Source organism: Xenopus tropicalis, chromosome 6 (assembly GCF_000004195.4).
Source record: "Xenopus tropicalis strain Nigerian chromosome 6, UCB_Xtro_10.0, whole genome shotgun sequence".
Classification (NCBI taxonomy): domain Eukaryota; kingdom Metazoa; phylum Chordata; class Amphibia; order Anura; family Pipidae; genus Xenopus; species Xenopus tropicalis.
This window is the reverse complement of record NC_030682.2, coordinates 7,665,077-7,690,998: the sequence shown is the minus strand read 5'-3', so window position 1 is coordinate 7,690,998 and position 25,922 is coordinate 7,665,077. Positions and strand designations below refer to the sequence as shown.

The following is a 25,922-nucleotide window of genomic DNA, read 5'->3' as shown; positions in this document are numbered from 1 at the left end:
CTGGGAGCTGCTATCTTGCTCACTTCCCATTGTTCTTGTTGTTGTTTTAAGCAGTTTAGCGTTTTGGTAAAAAAAAAATATGTACTTCTCCTTCTATGACTCCAAACCAGAGCTTAGTGCCATCTCTTGCTGTCAGTTGTGAGACACGTATGTTAACATGATTCCTCAGTGTCATTATGAGCTGCACAACATGTTGGTGGTCTATAAATCAATGTAACGGAGCAGCTGCGACAAGATGCCAGACACGGTTCCAAAAGGAAGTCTTCGGGGACCCTGTTGTAGTAAAACATGGACATTTCCATCTTGGAAAGTTGCCTGTACAGTACGCTCTCAGAATCAATAGCACATGTTCTGTCACGGGGACTTGTCCCTGGAAGGGTTCTGGCAAGGTTTGCTTCATGTAGCATAAGCCTCGAACACGTTCCCATTTCATATGAGTTTGGTTATGTGTACGTTGGGCGGGCGATCCTGACCGATGTCTGTAACGCAGATGTTTCATCACCAGACGCACAGTATCCACAAGTGCTCCATATTGGCAGATAAGGAAGCGCAGATGATTCTCGGATCCTATTGGTCTCCTGCTGTCACGATAATTTGGGCTTTTGCATTAAGAGGACCAATAAAAAGGTGGCCAAGCTAAGTAGAAGAGTATTGGCCTGTATGGCCCATATTTAGTCCCTGTTTGGCATTTATTCTAAGCAAATATACACAGGTAAAAGATGTATTATCTTGCTTGGAACCTGGAATTTTCCAGATAAGTGATCTTTCTGTAAAGCTGGCCATACACGTGGCGATCTGTCAGATCCGCCACACACCATTCAGGGCTGAATCGGCAGGTAAGGAGGTAGAAACAATAGGATTTCTACCTCCTTCTGCCGATTCAGCGCTGAAGGAAGAATTTTGGTCAGGCGCCTTCTATGGCGCCCAATCAAAATTTTCAAACTGGTCCGATCGGCCGATATCAGCAGCTTCCTGCGACTCGCCGACATACCATACACGCACCGAATTTCGTACGATATTATCGGTGTGTGTATGGCCACCTTTAGTTGGATCTCCATACTTTGTCTCCATTGGATTGTTTTCCCACCCATATGGATTTATGCAGCTTAGTTAGGGTCACGTAGAAGCTACTGTTTTATTTGCCCCTAAGCACTGGTTAGCCCACATACCTTTTTGTGAAGACCGTTACAGAAACTTGGAAGAAATGACAAATCCCCATAGGATATAAACCCAGAGAAACTTTAACTTGGAGAGTTTAATCCCAGCTCCAGGCAAGATGGAATTTTTCATTCTTTTTCATTTCTCTACGATAAAATTTGACCCCTAACAACTGATTTATTAATATAGTAATCCTTTGCTAATCTGCAGTGTTAAAGGGACACTGTTGTGAGGTTTATGGGGCACTTTTTATCTCTAAATGACACTGTTACACAGCAAATAATTCCCGCAGCCATTTAACCTTTTATTCTTGAACCAACAAATGTATTTGTAGCTGTAATATTGGTGTGTAGGCGCCATCTCAGTGCCTTGTGCCTGAGTCTGAGCTTTCAGCCAGCGCTACACATTAGAACTGCTTTCAGCTAACCTATTGTTTCTCCTACTCCCATGTAACTGGAGGAGTCCCAAGCCGGACTTGGATTTCTTACTATTGAGTGCTATTCTGATACCTACTGGGAGCTGCTATCTTGCTCCCTTCCCATTGTTCTGCTGATCGGCTGCTGGGGGGGGGAGGGGGGATATCACTCCAACTTGCAGCGCAGCAGTAACGTGTGAGTGAAGTTTATCAGAGCACAGGTCACATGGCTGTGGCACCCTAGGAAATGAAGAATATGGCTAGCCCCATGGGAATAACAGATTACAATGCAGGATTCTGCCGGAGAAGCTCTATTAACTGATGGGTTTTCCCATGACTGTGTTCCTTTAAATCTAATGTTCTAAAGGGGAAGTCAAGAAAATAAGCTAGAACTTACTTGATATTGAGAAGTCATTGCTTTGTTTTTATCTTTCCTACCTTCCTTTCTCTCTCACCCTTAATCTGGATATTTTTTGAGATAATGGGCTCTGTATAAACAAAACCCTTCCTTCCTTGTAAGCTGAAGCCCTCAGTCCTGTAATTGGTGCTTTCGGCTCACCCGCACAATGATGCTACAGTTGCGCTGTGTGTATAAGCAGAACACTATGGGACATTACCATCAGGCTGACCCTATTTGACCATTGGTGTTTCCAGCTGTAAGGCCTTGTCTCACTGGTGTGGGAATGTTACTGGCACTGCTCTTTATTTGGATATCATTACATAACGTAATAGTAATGTCTAAAAATTAACGTAAACATTTAAATCCGTGTCTCCACATCCAAATGTTACTGTTTGCATTTTTTAAAAGGCCTAATTTGTTAGAGTGTAATACAGTAATTCACTAGATTTGTCCTGGTGATTGGTTCCAAGGGGATTGTCTAATAAGTCTAAATGCAGTTGTTTGCCATGGAGGAAGGCTCTGAAATGCATTGGCCTTATTGGGGAGTTAAATAGGTCATTTCCTTCCTCGCAAGAATACAATATTTTGGGTGTATTTTACATCAGACACAGGTTTTGATCTCCCCTTCTGCATTCACTGTTATATATTATGTTTCATGTTCTGTCAAACACTCGGCACAGAACTCCTAGAGCTCAGCAGTCTGGCTTCTTAGTGAGAGCTTGAAAGCCATACAAGTTGTACTAGATATACTCACAGGCCTGTGCTATTCTGAAGCATTTATCTACATTTATATTAGTGAATCTTAAGCCATACATGGGCTGGTTCTAGCTGCCGATATCAGTCCTTCAGACCGATTTGGCAGCTTATCTGCCCACATATGGGCACAAACGACGGGCCTACCTGACCAATATGTGACATAAAATTGGCCAGATCTCGATCGGGAAGGTTTAATTTTCCCATCGGATCGGGGAACACATCGGCTTATTGATGCGGCCCTCAGTCTGATGGTCCATATACCCACCATTTTAATTCGATCTCTTGACCCTAGGGCCAGACAATCAAATTAGCCCGCTATCACCCACTGCTTGTTAAAAGTGACCCCGGCACAGACATGTTTTGATTGAAGCCCTTCTTGGAGGTCAAGCTCTTTTTATAGGTGATACCAAGAGCTCAGCTGGCCAATCACAGGTGGATCTACTCGTTAGTCGCCAGATGAGTGCACATGGGCCTGATTTGGCCACCCATGTGCTTGGATCATACAGAGGGGCCTACGGAGACCCACTGAACAAGCATCAAAGCACCAACGCACTCCTTGTCTGATAACCGGCCCAATATCACCCTAACTGTGGCCTTCACTCTGCCACTTTCTTCCTCTTCAAATGCCAACGCTACTGTTTGGGATCCACTGCCTAAAGATATTTAAATGCCCTCCATTTCATTGTATCTATTAACTGCAGCATGTAGCTAATAGATCTCCACTTGTTGATGTTCCCAGTTCAGTACCTGTGTGCCGTATAATTCCCATACAGTGTAGGATCAAATGCCCATTGGTTGTGCTCGGTGTATTGTTATTGCTGGATGTTTTATTATTCTATCGGATCAGGGACTGTATTGGCATGTTGGCCCCAAATGACCGAGTTAGCCACCTGTAGGTAGGGATATCTGTAGAGTTGAGCAGATCTTACTGTGTTTGGCCTTTATTAGCCAGTTTCAGATGAAAATGGCATTTTTACTAGAATGGCTGAACTGAATCCGTACCCCAATATCAGTTGACTTTTTTTTTTTTTTAATTGTTACAAGACTTTAGACTGGAATTCGACTACATTTTTCTGCTGCTCATTTTCAAATCGTTTGTGGTAGATTAAGTGTTCAACCCAATCCTAAAACTATATATTCCCACCTACTATAATTATATGGGCATAACGGGGCCTGTATTGGCCAGTTTGTCTTATATCCTGTGTAACCAAATTGGCTTCTGATGTGCCAACTCTCCTGGCCAATAAGAATTGGTTTTGCTCTTCCCAACCTCTTCTCAAAAGCACCGGTGAAATATATATATATATATATATATATATATATATATATATATATATATATATATATATATATATATATAATATATACACGTTCCAAATAGTCTTCAGCATTGAAATCCAGTGCCTAAGTGATTTATGTATTGCTCACCTCTGCAGTACGGAATGGGCTTAATGCACTTTCAATGATCCCTTTATAAAATGTTTTTTTTCTTTAAAGGTTCAATTTCATTAGGCCCCCGGCACATACTGCTAAAGGAAAGAGGCCTTGCCAGACTAAATTAGGTCTTACGGTTGGAGCTGATCCCAGTGATACATCTAACGGAATGTTCCAGATAATCTGGAGTGGTGGTTACTTTGCTGAATTTCTCTCTCCCAGCAGTGCTTTACTCCCTTTCCCTTCCTAAGATAAAGGATATGTTTAAATATCAGGAATTCAGGAATTTGGCATGGGAAAAATAAATGACATTCCCCTTTGTAACAACTTTCATTGACTTATGTATCTGGATTAAAATGATGGGGCCCACATAACCCCCTGTCATTTGTGCAAAGGATTTCCTCCCCTAGCGAATTCAAGCTCCGACGTGACCAGACAAGAGCCGAATTCTAGGTGTCTTCCGCTCCACACTCAAGCCTTGGGAATTGCCAAGCAATGAGATAAAAAAAACTCCCCAAAAGTCTATATATATATATATAATATACTGTGAGGTTTAGACCTTTGGTTTTTTGATAGAGGTCACGGGACAGACTGTATTAGTAATCGCTCTATTCCATTGCTACATTTTTTCTGCTGTTTTTATTACCTCTATGTGGTTCTCATTATGGTGTCTGGTTTTGTTTTCTCCTTGGTACTGGGTTCTTTCTGGTGTTTTAATATGACTAGAATAACTTGTGCCATTGGATGGGGGTTTGTGCTTTTAACTATTTATACCTTTGATGGTTTTTACATGTTTAAGGTCTTGACAAAGGCCCAAGATGGGGGCCGAAACGTTGACCTATTTTTCCATGTACTAAGTTTTTTATATATTACAATAATAGCTAATTTTTAAAGGATTCCTGGTGTGCACCGTTATACCCTTGGACTGTATATATATATATATATATATATGTATATATGTATATATGTGTGTGTGTGTGTTTATATAATCTCTAATTACAAGTATAGCTAGGCAATGATTTCATTTACTTTTTCCATTTTTTTTTTTTCAATTTGTAGGACAGATTTGATGCTTGATAGCACTAAGTGTCATATAAAGACTACGGGTGACGACACACGGGGCTACATAGTAGCAGCTACTTTTTCAGCTGCAAAACTCCAGAAAATCCCCTGCCATAGACAATAGTGAGAATTGCCTCTGTTAAAACACACGTAGAGACAGTTATCAGTAAATGATCAGCATTGTCTGTTTTAGTAGCCATGACAAGTAGCTGCTACTAGTAGCTCCGTGTGTCTTCACCCTAATTTTAAAGTGTGGCTTAGTTTAACTTTTTTTCCCTCTGACTGAGTTGCCCTTTTTGGTTTTCTATATGTTTGCTTCATGTACGTATTAAAGGGGTAAAACTAACCATATAAAATAAAATAAATTAGATTGTAATATACATGAATATAATGTAAATTATGTGCTTATAAAGATGTCATCAGTTATGATCTGGATGTAATTTGTGTCACATGGCTAAAACATTTCTGTCATAAAAACATTTTTATAAGGTATGAGGATATTAGAAGCCACTTTGGCATTTCATGACCTATAAAGAAGCACTCAGCCTGCAGCCTTGTGCCTTTATATGGGCACAGAACCCCTCAGTGACTGCTAATATCCTTATCATTTACAGTAGGGGGTACATTATCCCTTATAATACACGAGTGATACTCAGAGTTCCCTGTATAACTCAGCCTGCAGCTTTGTGCCTTTATATGGGCACAGAACCCCTCAGTGACTGCTAATATCCTTATCATTTACAGTGGGGGGTACATTATTCCCAATATAATACCTTGCTATGAAGATTGCAGTAGAGCAGAGAAATGTCCGTGGTTTTTGAGTATCTTCTTTTCCTTTCATTGTTTTCAGAAAACATGTGTGTTTGTTGTATAAATAGTGACAGTACCATACACAAGCAAAAGAACAATAAGAGATCCTGATAACTTCAGCTGCCTTCTAAAATTCTTTTATGAACTACCAGAAACCCTTGCGCCGTTGATGATCTACAGTTGGGGTGGGGGGGCCCCACTAAGAGCGGTCACTTGCACTGATGTGGCTATGGCTTGGTCAGTGGGGAGGAATTATTTTCAGTTTTGCTGCCGGTAACTCTCGGCGAGGAGTGTGTGTGTTTTAGCAAGTAATGGCTTGGCCAGCGCTCAGCCTCCTGAGACGTTACTGCTGACATCTCAACAAGACTGAAGCGCTATGTAACCTGCTTGCATTATGTTCCTAAATGATGATTGGTCTGTTGGATTGGAATCTCTCAGTTTGATGGCAGAATTAAGGTGCCCATACACCTTCAGATCCGCTCGCTTGGCGATGTCGCCAAGCGAGGGGATCTGAAGGTGTATGGGCACATTGAGCCTGAATTCTCCTGATATCGCCCATGTACGCGTGTGCGATATCTGGAGAATTCAGGCTAATTATAATTACGGGTATAGGCAAAGTCGGTCCGGGGACTGCATCAGCAATGCGGTAGATTTTTTTAACCTGCCTGATCGATATCTGGCCGATTTGAGGCCAAGCCCGTCGGTAGTGCCCATACACGGGCCGATAAGCTGCCGAATCAGTCTAAGGGACCCATATCGACAGCTAGAATCGGCCCGTGTATGGGCACCTTTAGGTCTTTTAGTTACGAGTGGCTAATTTTGACTTTCCCATCTTACTACTTTGGTTAAACACAAAGGAAAGTTGGCCATACACAGGTAGATTTCAGCAACCAATTCAGGTTCTTCATAGCGTTTCTTTCAAGAGTTGTTGATGGCCACTTTAAAAGTGGCCCCGGCACAGACATGTTTTGGTTAAAGCCCTTCTTTGAGGTCAGGCTCTTTTTATAGGTGATACCAAGAGCTCAGCTGGCCAATCACAGGTGGATCTACTCGTTAGGCACCCGATGAGTGCACATGGGTCTTATTTGGCCACCCGTGTACTTACATACAGAGGGGCCTACGGAGACTCATTGAACAAGCATAAAAGCACCAACGCACTCCTTGTCTGATACCCGGCCCAATATCACCCTAACTGTGGCCTTCACTCTGCCACTTTCTTCCTCTTCAAATGCCAATGCTACTGTTTGGGATCCACTGCCTAAAGATATTGGGTCAGTATTGGTTGCCTTCCATTTCATGGGATCTATTAACTACTGCATGTAGCTCACAGACCTCCAGCTTGTTCCAGTACCTGTGTGCCATATGGTTCCCATACAGTGTAGGATCCAATGCCCATTGGTTGTGCTTGGTGTATGATTGCCATTGCTGGATGTGAGGAGCCCGGTAGGCATTAATGTAATACATTATCAGCCAAGAAAGCTTAACAGCAGGCACTACATTAATTAGTGGTTTCTGGGACTGGAATATTTATGGTCTTGTCGATTATATATTTATTGCATTTTACAAAACATTTCAATAACAATCGGCTTGTATCTACCTTGGGATATTGCATTGCAATGGAAATGTATTACTTTGTTATTAATTAATAAGTAGAGTTTGTTGTCCATTTATTTCACCTTAGAATAGGCCTTACAGTAAGGGAAATGCTGGTTGTGTGCCCAGAAGATGATTTTTCCACATATTTGCAGAGCGGAAACAATTAGCCATATTCTCATGCGCTAATTCCTCATGGAAAATAAATGGGGTGGATAAGCTTCACCCATAAAAAGGCTCTTTTTTCCTTAAAGTCCTGTATTAACGTGCGTTTGATTTGCTTAATGTCGGCGGCACGCCTAGAGCCGATAGAAACTGGCCTTGGCTTGGGATTTAGCAGCTTCTGACTTGGCATAGGCTTTGAGCAGTATGTTACAGTTTGGCCATATTCACATACATGGAAATCCAGAGGAATTTTTAAAATGCATATTTGATATACTGTTTATTGATTGGTGATAAACACAGCCATATTAACCGTTAAGACTTTTGGTTTGGAAGAGGGAGCAAGTGTAAAGGTGGCCATACATGCGAGCTCGCCAAGCAAGCGGATCCCAGTAATCCCCACCTATGGGTGGGCGATATTGGGGGCCCCCCCAGGGCCAAATGACCGAATTAGAGTGGTGAGTATAGGTGCTGTCGGTTCAGGAACCGCATCTGTACGAGTTACAGAAACCGCCCCGCTTGTGCTCTGTTGAATTTATCAAGGAACAATGAAATGCGTGTCACTCACAGCTGCTCATCCTCCCTTTGTTCAGTGGGTCTGCATGGCGGCTATTCATTCCCTGAATGGAGGGGAAGGAGAGTGACAGTTCTGCTTGCAGCTATTTGGCCCACACTAAGGGCTGTTTGCTTAGTCCCAATCTCAGCTTTATAATGACGCAAACAGTGGGGGCCCTGTTTAATGTGACAGAAATTGCCTTTAAGCATTATTTAGGGTCTTAATAGGCAGTTATTAGGTGACAATGTTGGGTTGGCTTCTCCTGACCAACTTGGCAGTTGGTTGGCCCATGTATGGCACCAAGACAATCCTCTTTCGCTCTCGGGTAGGGGGCTTATTAGGCATGGACTCTCATACATGGCCCAATGGGAACCTTTAAACCATATTACTTTGTGCCCCACTGGAGAGGTTGTATTGGGCAACATCCTGGCATAATAAAAATTACATTTTGATTAAATGTACAGGTATGGGATCAGTTAACCAGAAACCTATTATCCAGAAAGCTCAGAATTACAAGACCATGTCCCATAGACTCTACTTTAATCAAATAATTCAAATTTTTAAAAGTGATCCCCTTTTCTCTGTAATAATAAAACGGTACCTGTACTTGATCCCAACTAAGATATAATTACCCCTTATTGGGGGCAGAACAGCCCTATTGGGTTTATTTCATGGTTAAATGATTCCCTTTTCTCTGTAATAATAAAACAGTACCTGTACTTGATCCCAACTAAGATATAATTACCCCTTATTGGGGGCAGAACAGCCCTATTGGGTTTATTTCATGGTTAAATGATTCCCTTTTCTCTGTAATAATAAAACAGTACCTGTACTTGATCCCAACTAAGATATAATTACCCCTTATTGGGGCAGAACAGCCCTATTGGGTTTATTTAATGGTTAAATGATTCCCTTTTCTCTGTAATAATAAAACAGTACCTGTACTTGATCCCAACTAAGATATAATTACCCCTTATTGGGGCAGAACAGCCCTATTGGGTTTATTTAATGGTTAAATGATTCCCTTTTCTCTGTAATAATAAAACAGTACTTGTACTTGATCCCAACTAAGATATAATTACCCCTTATTGGGGGCAGAACAGCCCTATTGGGTTTATTTCATGGTTAAATGATTTTTTTAGTTTGAAGATCCAAATTATGGAAAGACCCCCTTGGAACACCCCAGCATTTGAATAAAAGGCCCTTTTTTAATAAGAGATATAGAAGGAGGAGCCTGGCTCCCTATTCCCTGATTGTTCCCACCAGGCCACACATTTTGCATTGGATTTCATTTACTAAACAAATGTCCCAAAATAATAGCAAAAGCCCCACTAACTGGTTGTGTTTGTAACGTTAGATGATGAAAGAGCTGCTTTCAGCGCCACTGCTCTCTGTTCCACTGATGTATTTCTAGATTGCGAGGTCGCGGGGCCACATATCTCGGCCATGTCATCCGAGCAGCTGTTTTCCTGTTTCCAAAGCTGAGCCGGCCCATGTCATGCCTTCCTGATACAGAATGTGTAGCCAAGCGCCAGTCTCTTTCCCTTACAACTGCCGGCCCATGGATACCGAGCCGCTCCAGTGATTGACGTCGGTCAGATGGAATGCGTGTTAAAATGCTGTTATAAATACATGGTACGAGTGCGACATGTATTTATGGAATAATAGTGTTCATGTGTGTTGAAATTGTATTGTGTTTGACATATTCTAAATGCAGGTTGTGGGTGGCTTTCCTGGTGGAGAATGCGCTTACGGCAGTCTAATAGCCAATAAGGAGGTTACGTGTGCGGGGTCCCCATGGGTGCTCATGTAGCTGCCCTTGTGTGTTGCAATTTGCCCACCATTGCCCCTTTTAAAGGGGACACACACTTGTTAGCAGAAGACGTTCTATTTAAAAATGTGCCCATCCTATGTGGTTACCCCTAGAGTACTTTAAAGGGGAACTCTGGCTTCCTCTGAAACCCCACAAATTATATCACTGTAATCTGTTCCTTCAAAAAGTAGGAATAAATATCAATTTTTATATGCTGAGATCCAGCTGCAAAACAGCTCTTCTCTTTCTGCATCATTGGAAATCCTGGCAGGGGAGGAGGGACTAAGGCGTTGAGGGACTAAGGCGTTGAGGGACTAAGGCGTTGAGGGACTAAGGCGTTGAGGGACTAAGGCGTTGAGGGACTAAGGCGTTGAGGGACTAAAACTTCTTCACAGCTTGTAGGCAGGAACTACATAACCCACAATGCATTGCACTGGGATGTTCCTTGCCTTATTGGCATCACGTGTGCAGCAGGGGATTGTGGGATTGGGAGGAGGCAGGCTGAGGACAGGCGACTGTTACATTTTATTTGAGTCACAAAGTAGTCAGCCAGATCAGGAGGGGGCGGGGTTTAGGGAACTATCCAAACCAGATTATTACATTAAACATTGGGAAAAGGCTGCAGATTGTTTAATTGATGTATATAGCAAAGTTGCTTGAAATTATGTTTATTTTTCAAAAATCTGAAGGTGTGTTTGGGTGAATTTCCCCTTTAGACACAGAGCTCTCCATACTGGGGCTATGGGAAGGTGCAGCAGAGAAGCTTGGCAGCTGCCACTGACACAATGTTCTGCCCTTAGGGAACCAGGGCAACTGCAGGGCAAAGGCTAAAGGTCCCGTTTATGCCTATTTTAGGGTTTTAGTGCCCTACAAGCACCTACTGACCTTTGTACCTCAGGGGCCGGGCACTTTATTTCCCTGGCTTCTCCCATGTATTTAATATTGTCTCTGCTGCCAACTCAGGCCCCGTGGAGCCCTATGTGTTTGTCAGGGGGAATAAAAGGTAAATGATTGGCCGTGGTGACAGAATAGGGGCAGTTTGTAGCGGGCCAGAGAAGCCATTGAGCTTTGAGATGGAATATGTGCTGGATGAAGCATCTGGCAGCCCTTGTATCGAGCAGCTGGAACATTGTGTATTCTGCCTTAAATCATAATTATACAATTTAAAAAATCATTTTTTCCTGCTTTAGTGTGTGTGGCAAGTGTAGTTTTTCAGTGATATATTACACTGTGAAGAGTTTATGTATAACTATATCAATTCCTTATAGGCATGATTTAAGTAACCTTATCCCTGCATGTCCTTTACAGAAAATCATTCAGCCCCAAGTCTTCCAGCCATTGCTTCCTTTAGCCATGATGGATTGTTGCTCCCATTCCCATATACAAGCGGCCGGCAGCTGAGGTGTCTGCTGGAAAGTTTTATTATTAATGTAGTTTATGGTATCTCTCTGTACAGGCTATGAGCAAACTTAGGGGGCTGTTCCTGCTGAATTGTGCTTGGTACAGGGGAATCCCTATGTGCCATAGTTTTATGGTATCTTTCTGTACAGGCTATGAGCAAACTGAGGGGGCTGTTCCTGCTGAATTGTGCTTAGTACAGGGGAATCCCTATGTGCCATAGTTTTATGGTATCTCTCTGTACAGGCTATGAGCAAATATAGCTGACTGACCCTGCTGAATTCTGCTTGGTACATGGCACCTGACATATATTTATGTATGTATAATTTTATTTATAAAGTGCTACTTATGTACGCAGCGCTGTACAGTAGAATACATTAATACAAACAGGGTTAATAAGATAAAAGATAAATACAAAGTATAACAATAAATACAAATAAATACAAGTTACAGTTGCAATAAGTTAAGAGTCAAAGACTCAAGAGGATGGAGGTCCCTGCCCCGTAGAGCTTACAATCTATATGGGAGGGTAACTTACAGATACAAATAGGCAAATATAAGTGCTGTAGGTCACAGTGGGTGACACTACAATATAAGTGCTATTTCCCAGATCAGGTGCTGGGTGAGTGCTCCAAAAGGTAGTCTTATAGTAGACTTATTTATGGAATCTTTCTGTACAAGATAAATGAGAACCTACTGAAATGGTCCCTATAATGGTGCTATAGAAACCTATTTAGCAGGTAACACAGAAGGAGGCCTGTGGTAAGATTATTGTGACCAGCCTGAGAGGCAATTGTATTTTTTTTTTTATTTCCTTTTATATTTACCTCTGATAAATCCATTGGAAAATATAACTATGCTGGGAATCCTTATACCATCTGAATATAAAGTGAACAGTTTTACAAAAAGGAGAAATATAGTGTTTAGATGTAGCACTTTTCCCCCTTAGACTTTGCCAGACCTGTTCGGCTTTTATCTTTTATATCAGCGGCTCTGGACCATGTAACCCACTTAGGTGTTATTCTTGGCAGGGCTGTTACTAGCGAGGGGGGGGGCAGAGCTTCTCTTGCCATGAAGGCTGACAGTTAGCAATGATTTAATTGCTCAGCACCAAACATTACTTAACTGGGTAAAAACTGACTGTTTGTTTTCCACCAAAGCCTTAAGGAATGTCTGGAGAAAGATGTTTAAATAACTACGGTGTGGGGGCGACTGTGAGTGGGCGGTCTTTCCTGGTTTGGGCTAAATTATAGCCTATTAGATCAGTCAGTAGGGTTTCCAGGAGCCAAGAGGACTCGATACCTAACCTTTTCTTAGCAACTTTCTACTTCATTTCTTAAGGGGTTTAAGCTATTTGTAAGATGGAAAATGGCTGCCTAGATCACTGACCCTGGTAAATCCAGAGAACATTAAAATCATTTTCTGTGCAACTTTTCAGTTGGTCTTTATTATGATTTATAGTTTAATAGATTTATAGTTTTTGAACTATTTGCCGCCTGCCTTCTCTTTCCAGCTTCCAAATGGGGGTCACTGACCCCTGAGCCAAAAAAACCTACTGCTCTGTGAGGCTTCAGTTTGTTATTGCTACTTTTTATTACTTATAGTCCTCTCCCATTCATATATCAGTCTCTCATTCAAACCACTCCCTGGTTGCTAATGTCATTTGGACACCAGCAACCAGATCGCTGCTCGAAATTCCTAACTGGAGAGAAAAGTGAAATAGTTAAATAAACTACAAATAATAAAAAACGAAGACCAATTGCAAATTGCCTCACAGTATTGCTCTCTACATCATACTAAAAGTTGCAAACCCTTTAAGAGTTATTAGCCTTCCTTTTCTGGCACGTTTAAGCCTTCAGATATGAATGCAATCTGTCCGTCGGGGTCACAGACCCCGGCAAAGTAAACCTGTGAGATTTGAGTTAATATTTTCATATTTTGCATTGCTTGTCCTTCATTTTGGGCACTCTCCTTCCATTCCAATAACTACTGCCTAGTTGCTAGGGTAATTAAGTCATTGTAACCAAGAAAGCCGTTAAGATTCCCCATTATAAAGATGGGTACCATACTGTGTACTCCTATGTGTTGCCCCTAGAACCCGCAAGGGATAGTATCGGCTATCCTTATAGCTGCAACTACAGGGCCAGTTTGCCCAAATGACTCTATATAATAAGCTCCATTTATATCATTGGCTGATATCCCACCATGTCTGTCGATTAAGTTCTATTTAGAAGCCGCTGCCGCTGCTTTATCACTACTGGTCGGCACAACCCTGATGCCCTAATGGCAATGTCGTTGGGATTTCTATCTTTTGCCCTGAATGCCTGTCACCTAACATTTCCACGCTCTCCACCGATGACAAGTTGTCATTTCCAATCCAGTGACTTTGTTGCAGTTATTAGAGTAGCCTGTTAGGGTTCAGCAGTGTGTATGATGTGGCCCGCACCCAGCCGTCACACAAGCACTGATTGCTTCTCCCTAGCCAGGCATCTATGGGCATCTACCATTGCTTTCTATTCTGCCCATTGGCCGGAGCCGTTACCCCTCCAGCTTCCATCCAACCGCAGAGCAGAATTGGGACTCGACAGGCTGTAACGTAACAGCTGGGGGGGCCCCCACTTTTGAAAAATGACCAGCAGGCCCATCACCTCTGTTAAAAAATAAATAAATAAATAAAAAAACACATATTGCTTGTTTTGAATTTGAGTTTGTTTTTCTGATTCAATTAAACTCTCATGTCCAATGGATTATCAAAGCGGTAAACTCGTACAAATAAGAAAAAAAACCTCGAATACCCGAACTTGCGACTTTCAAATTCGAAACCCGAATAAAACTTGAATGTAACATACAGCTTGACTTTGCCTAGGATGAACCCGCATTAAAGGAAAACTAAAAGAAAATCTATTCTACCCTGCCCCAATAATTGCCCTATCCTGCACACCATTTATTATTTTGAGCGCTTTATTAGAAAATACCTGCTTAAACTTGGCTTCTGGTCATTTGAAATACGGCGATGCAGAAGGAGCAGAATCCACTATGCGACGATCGACTTCTCCTTCTGTATAGGAAGGAGTCGGGCTAGGATCGGTCAATCGATCGCCGCATAGTGGATTCTGCTTTCTTCTGCATCACAGGTATTTTCTAATAAAGCGTTCAAAATAATAAATGGTGTGCAGGATAGGGCAATTATTGGGGCAGGGTAGAATAGATTTTGTAATTAAAAAATGTTAGTGTTACTTTTCCTTTAACTTTTATAGAAACTCGAAAGCCTTTAGAAGTTTTACATTCGAGGACTATTAAACACCAGACCTTCGAACTGTAACTCGAATTCGAGCTTAAGCACAAAAAAACTTGGCTTTAAGGTGGCCATACACGTGCCACTTACCAGCCTTCCTGTGGCCATTGGTCTGGAAAGATAGTTCATTCCCTCATCTAACGTTTAGGGCTGAATCATCGGATACAGTGGTAGAAACAGTAGGGATTCAGCCCTAAATGCAGATCAGATGACTTCAACGGCGCCCAATCAAAAACTTTCGTCCTACCCGATCAACAAATCGACTGATATTCAAAGCTTTTGTGATATGGGTCAACCCATCGATCCGCCATACATGTGGCGAATGTCGTTTTGTCCGATAATATTGGTGCATGTATGGCCAGCTTTGGAGAATGTTAATACATCTGCCCCTCAGTTTGCCCATGTGCAGTAACCTATAGCAGCCAATCAGCAGGTAGCATTTACTGGTCAGCTGTCCAAAAGCAAACATCTTATTGGTTTCTGCGGGTTACTATCAGGGATGCACCGAATCCAGGATTCAGTTCGGGATTCGGCCTTTTTCAGCAGGATTCGTATTCGTCGGAATCCACAATCCTGGCCAATCCCGAGATCCCCAAATCTGAAAAAGTGGATATGGTGCATCCCTAGTTACTATACCTGGGCAAACTAAGGATATTTTATTACATGTGGGGGTTAATCTTATAAACGCACATTTGTACCAGGGACCCTTTCTATGTATAGTAACCGCTGCCCTAATGGAAAGATGTTACTGGCTCCCACCTGTAGTATAAATACCTGTGGTGCATCGGCCAATGAGGTAGAGAAGAGAAGCCACACCCCCTCCGCCGGTCCAAATGTTCAAAGCGACAGAAAGGCAGCCATAGCCTGGGGGGCACCCATTGGCTTATTATTACTTATAATTAGGATTATTATTTATAAGCATTTATTATTATACAGTACAGGTGAGAGTAGTACATATACAGTTTTATAATTAATACTGACTGACGGTGGGGAGGGCCCCACTCCCGGGACTTTGCAATTAGCCCCCCACTCCATTGACAAATTGCTATTACTTGGACTAAAGAATTTGCGGCCCTGTTAGTCAGCCGAATTCTCAAGATGCCTGACCAATAGTAAAAAGGAGAAATAATGGGAATGTTCACGCAGGAAGTTTCCCAGCAATTAAAGCAACATCGAATATTTTTATTCCTCCTATCGCCATGGAAACACAGCTTGTTGTTAGTACATACGTATGTAGCCTCTTTTTAAAAATATACTCGGGCAGTTTCTATTTTTGAAGTTTGTGTAAATTCCACTCTTTGCGGATTCTTGTTCCTGCCCAAAGCCATTTTGCCCCATCTTCAAAGGATTTCCCCAGGATTTATGGCTTTGGTGCCCCCTCGACAGGATCGGCTTACGTGCCCTCGCCATTTGTTTGTAGTGCCCCCTCTGCAATGTGCTACGTTGCCCCCCAAAATGATTATCCACTGACAAGCAGGGGCAGCTGTTGGAGTCAGCGTGGAGCCCCCGGGGCCACACACATTTCCTAAATGGAAAAAACATCACACTCTTTCCCCTGTGACTTCACTGCTGCCCTATAAATAAGATTCATGTATGATAAATGCCAAAAAATTTACTTTATTTTTCTCCTATTATTGTAATACAGGGAGCCAGAAGCAGCCTTCCCCCGGCAACTGTAAATGGTTTTATATTGTAATTGTTCTGCCATATGTGTTCAAATGGATTGGGATAGGTTACAAGGAACGTTGAGGCTCATTTATCAACAACCAATCAAGTTGTTGCTTTCATTGTTTTATCTTCAGCTGGCTGCAAAAAGCCAATCACTGATTGGTTGCTACGGGGAAATGCCCACGGGCAAATTTGTGTTGATAAATGAGCCCAGTTGTGTCTTGATGTTCGGCTATATGGGTGGGAGCTGCCATACTGTTTCACTGATGTCATGGCTTTCAGTACTGTGATTGCTTAGAATTCACACGTAAAGGGGTGCTTTACCTTTAAGTTAACTTTTAGTATGTTATAGATTGGACAGTTCTAAGAAACTTTTCAATTGGTCTTCAGTATCTATTTTGGTATAGGTTTTGATTTATTTGGCTTCTTCTAACTCTTTAAAATGGGGGGTCACTGACCCCGGCAGCCAAAACCTATTGCTCTGTGAGGCTCCAGTTTCATTGTTATTGTTACTTTTTAATTACTCGTTTTTCTTATTTTGCTATCCAGGTCCTTTCCTATTTATATATCAGTCTCTCATTAAAACCACTCCCTGGTTGCTAAGGTAAGTTGCACCCTAGCAACCAGATAACTGTTTGAAACTCCAAACTGGAAAACAGCTGATCAGAAATTCATAATTTAAAAACTACAAATAATAAAAAATGAAGACCAATTGCAAATTCTCAGAATATCACTCTCTACATTATGCTAAAAGTTAACTCAAATGTGAACAAACCCTTTACACGGACCAATTTCAGCTGCCAATATTAATCTTTTGAACCGATTTGGCATCTTATCTTCCTGTGTATGGGCCCCTGACCGACTCCTGGCCTGAACTTGGGCAAATCTCAAATGGGCAGGTTTGGTTTTTCCGTGTGATTGGGGGGATGCACCAGCTAGTTGATAGGGCCCCTGATCCAATTGCGCCTATACCTGCTGTTTTCATTTTATCGTTTGGCAATATCTCTATCCCTTTAATCTGTTCCTTCAAACAGTAGGAATAAATCCCATGTTTATATGCTGAAATCCAGCTGCAAAACTGTTCTACTCTTTCTGCATCATTGGAAATCCTGGCAGGGGAGGAGGGACTAAAACACTGATGTTACAAATTGTAACCACTTCCCCACAGCTTACAGACAGCATGCAGGAACTACATCACCCACAATGCATTGTACTGGGATGTTCCTTTCCTCATTGACATCACGTGTGCAGCAGGGGATTGTGGGATTGGGCGGAGGCAGGCGACTACTGTTACATTTTATTTGAGTCACAAAGTAGTCAGCCAGATCAGCAGGGGAACAGGGGGCGGGGGCTTAGGGAACAGGGGGTGGGGCTTAGGGAACTGTTCCAAACCATATTATTACATTAAACATCAGGAAAAGGCTGCAGGGTGTTTTAATTGATGTATATTGCAAAGTGGGGGGGGGGGGGGGGGAATATTTGGCCCCATGAATGCCCCCCGTGACATTGCCTATTCTCACAGTATGAAGAGCCTGAGCTGAGCGTAGCGCCTCGGCCCAGTTCTGCATGTACTTTAGCCCAGATTTGCTACATCTGTAATTATATTTCTTAATTCCCCAGTTACCTAAATCCTAATTAAAAACCGCGCTTGAGTAATATAAGCAGAGAGTGAGTTGGAGCACGGGGCAGGAGGTATTTATCACCGTGCCGCCGCTACGAGCCCATTAAGCGTCCGGATCTTCCCATTGTAACGAGAATCCCTTGGGAGATCGAGCCTATGATGTAATGCAGCCAGTCACAATGCCAGCCCGGCCGGCCGCCCCCGACACCAACTGCGATCTGCTAAACAGAATTGATCTTATCGAAACCGCATCCGTGTTTCTTTTGTGCCGACGGAGAGAATTGTGTTTAACTATAAACTTAATCATAACAATCCCACAAGCCCCGGGCTCGTGGCTTCCCCGGCTCCTCACTGCCATGTACGTGGGCAGAGAATCTTCTCTGTCAATTATAGGCTGCTTCCGATAAACGGGCGTCTCGTACAGTCTATATCGAACAGTCTCTCTTTGTATTCTTCTGCCACTCCCAGCACCCTCTGTGCTAGGGGCTTCTGTCAGGTTAGAGGGCTGTTCCTGCTGAATTGTGCTTAGTACAGGGGAATCCCTATGTGCCATAGTTTTATGGTATCTCTCTGTACAGGCTATGAGCAAACTTGGGGGCTGTTCCTGCTGAATTGTGCTTAGTACAGGGGAATCCCTATGTGCCATAGTTTTATGGTATCTCTCTGTACAGGCTATGAGCAAACTTAGGGGGCTGTTCCTGCTGAATTGTGCTTAGTACAGGGGAATCCCTATGTGCCATAGTTTTATGGTATCTCTCTGTACAGGCTATGGGCAAACTTAGGGGGCTGTTCCTGCTGAATTGGGCTTAGTACAGGGGAATCCCTATGTGCCATAGTGTTATGGTATCTCTCTGTACAGGCTATGGGCAAACTTAGGGGGCTGTTCCTGCTGAATTGTGCTTAGTACAGGGGAATCCCTATTACAGGGTATTACCTATTACAAATTTGTAATGACTATATTGCAAAGTTGCCTAAAATTTAGTTTTCTTTTATTAGGCAAAATACGATAGCAGCCGGGCACGTGTTTGGCTCTCAGAGCTGAGAATGAATAGAAGAAGGTGAAATCTGATCTCGTAGCCAACCTGTGCTCTTGTTACTAGGGTAACTCATCACGGGTTGGGGCTTTCTAGATAATGGGTTTCCGGATTACAGATACCATATCTGTAGAGGGCAGGATCAATGTAAAGCTTGGCCTTGGGTCTGCCTGAGGCAGTGGTTGCTTATACTGGCTCATATGGGGCCTGTGTACGGCTGCTACTTGCTACCCTGCAGCTGTCCCTGGCCAGTTGATGTGTAGGGGCTACTGGGAGTTATAGTTCATTGTTTAGGCTGCAGGTTTGACTCCTCTATTAAAGGGTGATGAGTAAGGCTGTTTGTATGGGAGCAGTGCAAACACTGTTTGGCAGGCAGAAGGGGGGGGGGGGGGCTAATGATAAGCGTGTGTTTGTTCAGTGGTAGCCAGGTGACTAATGTGCCCCCCCCCCCATACAGCTGTGTGTATTGCTATTGGGAACCGGCTTCTGAGCGATAACTGTAACAACTTACCCACAGCTTACAGACAGCATGCAGGAACTACATCACCCACAATGCATTGCACTGGGATGTTCCTTTCCTTATTAACATCACGTGTGCAGCAGGGGATTGTGGGATTGGGAGGAGGCAGGCTGAGGGGAGGCAGCTACTGTTACATTTTATTTGAGTCTCAAAGTAGTCAGCCGGATCAGCAGGGGAACGGGGGGTGGAGCTTAGGGGACAGGGGGCAGGGCTTAGGGAACCAGATTATTACATTAAACATCATGAAAAGGCTGCAGATTGTTTATTTGATGTATATTGCAAAGTTGCTTGAAATTATGTTTCCTTTGCAACCATTGGTGGCGCATGGGCAGGGCAAATGTGGGGCGCATGGGCAGGGCAAATGTGGGGCGCATGGGCAGGGCAAATGTGGGGCGCATGGGCAGGGCAAATGTGGGGCGCATGGGCAGGGCAAATGTGGGGCGCATGGGCAGGGCAAATGTGGGGCGCATGGGCAGGGCAATGTGGGGCGCATGGGCAGGGCAATGTGGGGGGCAGGGCGTTTGGAAAGCTTCCAGCAAAGGCAAAGTTTGTTGCCAGATGCCCCTGTAAGTAACAGTCATTCTTATACAAACTATACGCCCAAAACATTTTCTCATAAATATACACGGCGTGTGTAGCGCCGGCCCCCTGCCATTGCCGTGGCCCCACCGTACGTAGGGCCGGCCAGAGCCGCCGGGGGGGGGGGGGGGGGGGGGGGTCTCGCTTACTGAGCCTGGTGGTGAATTCTTGTGTTTCTAGCAATGGTTTTTTTTCCCTTTCTGGTTACAAGGGAGGTTTTGTTTGTCAGCCTGGCTTTCTGGGTGGAAAAGGAATGCCGGGAATGTACCCAGTGCCCAGAATTTCCTCTTCCTGCCATTCCTAAGCTGGGTTCATGGCAAGCGCCCAAATGGGCCACATAAATCCTCTGTGTACAACATTTCCAGGGGCCCTTATAATACCGGAACCAGATGGGGGCATTCATATTGCATACAGGCCGGGCAGCACGGTTACAGGGAATGCTGGGAGCTGTGAAGGGGACATTCGAGGTGCAAAGTTTACTGCTGGTCTAGTAACTCATAGCAACCAATCAGCAGGGATCGTTTATTGCACAGCTGTTCAAAAACATCTCATTGGTTTGCTGTGAGTTACCTGACCTGGACACTTGAACATTACCGCCAAAGATTCCCATCTTAAAGGGACGGCAACCCCAAGGTCCCACTCCCCGCGTTAAGAGAGGAGACAGGAAGTCAGAGTCTGTGTAAAGAGATTCAAGGCCCTCCTCCCTGTGGAGAAGAGCAGTTGCACATTGCGGCTGTTGGGGGCGCCAGAGTCCCTGTGATTTTGGCTAGCATAGCCCAGATTTGTGAGCCATTGCTAAAGCTGTATTCCCTCACAGCCTTCCCACTTCTACTCTGCTTAGGCCACAATCAGCCGCTTTATTGCTTTGTTTGCATCCAGCTGGAAATAAAAATAAATAAAACCTCAATGCCAAAGACCTCTATCGGAGCATGCTAATTATGAGTAATTATGGTTTTATATTTATGTTCCGTGGGCCTTACCCCTCTACTTTCAAAGCAAAGCCTGCAGGATCATTTAGTTATTTAGGGCGGCAGCGCCACTTAGTGGCAGATAAGCAGCACTGCATAGACAACTGGTGTATCATTTGTCTGGGGAAGATTGCTCTTGCCAGGATTATTGGATTTTCCTGGGCCTTAAGGGGGGAAAAGGAGCAGAATAAAACATTAAATAAGATTTATATGGTCAATAAATGGATATGAAAATTTGAGCTGCTTACTCTGCAAAGCTCCTTATTACACTTTTATACAGTGTGGGCCTATTTAGTGGCTTTAGCAGGCTGAATTACATTAATAGCTAGTTTATATGATTTATATAGACTGCCAGGGGAAATGCTATAATATGGACCTTTGCAAGATGCTACTTGGGTTCAATTCCCACACGCTCCCACTCACCACCATATCTGCTCATTTATAAAGGTTATTATAATTTATTGACATTTCTTTTTTTGCCAATGCAATATTAAGTAGCCCTGGCTTGCCTACACTCTACTCTAAATTGCATTTATTAAATTGCTGCCAAAGAATCCTATAAACTGGGTTATACGGTTAAATCACTGCTGCTGTGTGTTTAGCTTTCAGATTTACTGTAACCTTGGCTATTACTCCTATTAACATACAATTCTCTTCTGTTTGCCTTTCAGTCTCCCAATGCAATATTAGCCTAAAAAAGCAGCGGAACAGAAGCATCTTCAGCTCCTTATTCTGCTGTTTCCGCAGTTACAGCGTAGAGCCACCAACCTCAAATAATAACAGTAGCCCCCTTCCTCCGCTGGTGGAAGAAAATGGGGGCATTCAGAAGGTAAGTGGTTGTTTTTTTTTGTTTTTTGTTTTTTACCTGTTTTAGGGCAGTGGCATAAGGGGTGATTAGTCGCCCTTGATAAATCTTCGTTACCGTGGCCGACTAATCTCCCCGTAATGCCACCCCCCCAGCAAGAATGTAAATCGTCGTGGGATGGCATACGTGTCTCTTCGGTTTCCCGAAGTTTCCTTGAGAGGTGACTTCAGGAAACCAAAGCTGTTATGGAGTATATTGCAAAAACCATTGGTTGAACAGCTGTAATCTACTGATCAACAACCTAAGGCTTATCTGCCTGTGTATGGGCAACCCCCAACACCTACCCGATGACATCTGGCCTAAAATTGGGCAGGTCTCTATCAGACAGGTTTGATTTTCCCATCGGATCAGGGACCACCTTGTCTCATTAATGCAATCCTTGATCCGCCATTTTAATTTGATCATTTGGCCCTAGGGCCACCTTATATGGGCATATTGGGAGAACATCTGCTCGTTTGGCGAGTTCGGCAAATGAGCGGATCCGAAAGTGTATGGCCAACTTTACTATCTTCCTTTTGGCTAGCCCTTTTAAAAGCCTCCGTGTAGTTTCATAACCTGTTATTTTTCCCGATACTCAAATTCTTTATTGGAATGTAATAGCAGCATTATGCAGTGTGGCATTCAGTCATGGCAAAGCCAACTATGAGGCGTTAATGGCACCCTTAGTACCAGCTTCTGCTCTACCAGATGGTTTGTTGTTATAAGGTGGCATGCATGGGCCCCCAGGGGTGGGGGGTAGTAGCACTGGTTCCCATCATTTAGGCCAATGGCAACAACAAGCAGGACTTGGAAGAGCCGTCGGCAGATGAATTCTACATGTTGTACATTGGATCACAGGATGGTCTTTCAGAACTGCGCCTCTGAGGTGCCAGATGGTAAGGCACAATGGTCAGTTAAAGGGCCGGCCAAATGCGGGTATGAGCGGCCAACATAACAGTGAGGGAAGCCAAATAGCTTTTATTACAGTTAATGTTAATGCTGCTGCCTGTAAAGCCTCTGTAGGCTGCGAGCTCGTTATACTGCTCCTGTTTTATACCCACCATTTTCATTTTCTGTTTTCTCATTTGTTTGTTAAACCATCTCCCTTTTCTTCTTCCCCAGGCAGATCAGACTCAAGCCCTTACCATTCCTAGTGTATGTATTTTTATTTCCCTTACATCCTTCACTTACCCTTTATTCTTCCTCTTTGTTACAGTTTTATTTTCATTTGTTTCTTTTAATCCGAATGCTCAGAAAAGGGTGTGTAGTATGTTATTGAGCTTGGGTTGGGGTGTGTGCTGTCTGTTTGCGCACTGCTTCCACCGCATGTTAAAGGGGTGCGGTTCACTTTTAGTATGTTATAGAACCACCCCTTTAAAAACTGCAAAGAGTTGCAAAAAGGCAGCAAATAATTAAAAAACTATAACAAATAAATAATAAAGACCAATTGAAAAGTTCCTTAGAATTGACCATTCTATATTTGTTATAGTTTTTTAATTATTTGCTGCCTTTTTGCAACTCTTTGCAGTTTAGTTTTTAAAGGGGCGGTTCACCTTTAAATTAACTGAGTATGTTATAGAATGGCCAATTCTAAGCAACTTTTCAATTGGTCTTCATTATTTATAATTTTTTAATTATTTGCCACCTTCTTCTGACTCTTTGCAGCTTTCAAATGGGGGTCACTGACCCCGGCAGCCAAAAAACCATAGTTCGGTGAGCCTCCAGTATTATTTTTGTTACTTTTTAAAACTTCTGTTTTTATTCAGCCCGTCTCCTATTCATTTATCATCCTCTCAGTCAAACTGCTCCATGGTCGCTAAGGTAATTTGGACCCTAGCAACCAGATAGCCGCTGAACAAAAAGTGAAATAACTAAAAAAAAAAAAAAAAAACTACATATAATAACAACTGAAGACCAATTGCAAATTGTCTCAGAATATTCTCTACATCATACCAAAAGTTAACTCAAAGGTGAACAAGCCCTTTAAAGGGGAACTAAACAGCCAGATATGCCATACACATACATAGGATACATGGAGGTTTTATGCAGCCAACCATATTAGTAGCAGTATTGCTGGGACTTACCCCCATAAGGTAAAACCATACCAGTGGGGGATCCAGCACAACATGGAAACCCGATGTGATAGGAATTCTAGCAGCCACTTATAACCGTGTCACCAGAAAACGACAGGCTTAATGGAAGGCATTCATATAAAAATAACTCGCTGATAAGAGTTCCTTTGTGTAGGAAAATGTGTTCTTTTCTTTCTTTTACTTCCCCCCTTTTAAGTGATTGCAGCTGCAGTTCATATGTAAATATGTAGAGAATGTTCCCTGTATGGGAGCTGGAGCTTTACACTGGCTCTGGGGGGGGTATTAAAGGTACCCAGGAGCCTGGAACAAGATGGTGATGGCCCCACCCATCTGTGCCACTTCCTGCTGCCTCCTTTCCCAGGCTGTGCAGGGGGGCCGGCGGCACTGTAGGATAGGAACCAATCAGCAGCTAGGCTGACCTGATAGGGAACTGAAGCCTGTCTGTGCTGGTGAGACTGCAGGGCTGTGATTGGCTCTCCCCCTCCTACTGTGCTTCTGACCGTTAGGACACGCCCACCCCTCATGTGAAACCCAGACAGGGACCTGAGAGGATCTATAGGGAGCTCCAATAAAGGGGCCATTGTTACAGATAGGGTTAATGTTTAGCCCAATGGGAAACCAGCACCGTATATTATTCATAATTGCCTACAGGGTTAGGGTTTTTTTCGTTTATCCTATATGTCTCCTTTAAAGAATGGCCTATTGGCAAGTTTTTAATTTTTTTTTTTTTTTTTAAGTTTTTGAATTATTTGCCTTCCTCTTCTAAATCTTCGCAACTTTTAAATGGGGTTCACCGATCCCGGCAGCCAAAAAAAATGATTGCTCTTTTTGGGCACCCTACTCAATATAAAGCCCCCATTCTATACCTATTTATATATCCTCTTCAGACTGTAAAGTAAAGGCGGCCATACACGGGCCCTGCAGAGCGATTCAGCAGCTTATACCCACTATTGTAATTGGATTGTTTGGCCCTAGGGCCAATACTATCGAATTAGCCCAATATCTCCCGCCTTAGGTGGGTATATCGGGAGAAGATCTCGCCAAACGAGCGGATCTTATTGCTTAAGTGAGGCAGGGGAGGATGGATTGTAAGACAAGCTGCAGGGATGCTAGGGATGTATGAATAGTTTGCAGTGCCTGAGCCTCAGCTTAGTGTATACAAACCATTGCTGGGCTGCCCTGAAGGGGTATAAATGCTGCTGCTGAAATGCATCTGCTAAATAACTTGAGCTCCTAACCCATAGTGCGCTGGCAATGGAACCCTTTGTGCTTACTTTTGTATACAGAGATAACCATTTTTTTTTGTATTTCTCTATAGCCACCTGCTAAATACCTCCTCCCTGAGCTGAAAGTATCCGATTATGGAAAGAAGTGCGTGGTCATCGACCTGGATGAAACCTTAGTGCACAGTTCATTTAAGGTATCCTTTACATTGCTTTCCCTGTCTTCTTCTCCTACTTTTACTTTCCTTCAAATCACTGCTGAAGGCAGCACACACAGTCCTGCCAGGAATGGATTGGTACCATAGTGGCTGAGCCTGGCAAGGGCCGCCCTTGTCACATCTGGCTTTATTGACCCCACTGCATTAGCAGCGGCACCTCTCTTTACTGTTGACTGTGTATAAGATTCTGTGTATAAGATTCTGTGTATAAGATTCTGTGTATAAGATTCTGTGTATAAGATTCTGTGTATAAGATTCTGTGTATAAGATTCTGTAAATACTTTTATTATTATTATCATCAA

The 25,922-nt window shown here is 43.1% G+C and overlaps 1 protein-coding gene across 3 annotated transcripts in view; it reads left to right on the top strand.

Annotated features, from left to right (window-relative positions):
* ctdspl (CTD small phosphatase like) overlaps positions 1-25,922 on the top strand; it is a 37,320-nt gene that overhangs the window by 5,209 nt on the left and 6,189 nt on the right. For 2 of the 3 annotated variants that reach the window (XM_031903502.1, XM_031903501.1), the window contains exons 3-5: positions 21,914-22,071; positions 23,209-23,241; positions 25,498-25,599. In XM_031903502.1, the coding sequence (XP_031759362.1) occupies positions 21,914-22,071; positions 23,209-23,241; positions 25,498-25,599 (293 nt within the window). The remainder of the gene's footprint in view (positions 1-21,913; positions 22,072-23,208; positions 23,242-25,497; positions 25,600-25,922) is intronic. The other variant, XM_004915594.4, reaches the window with a different exon arrangement.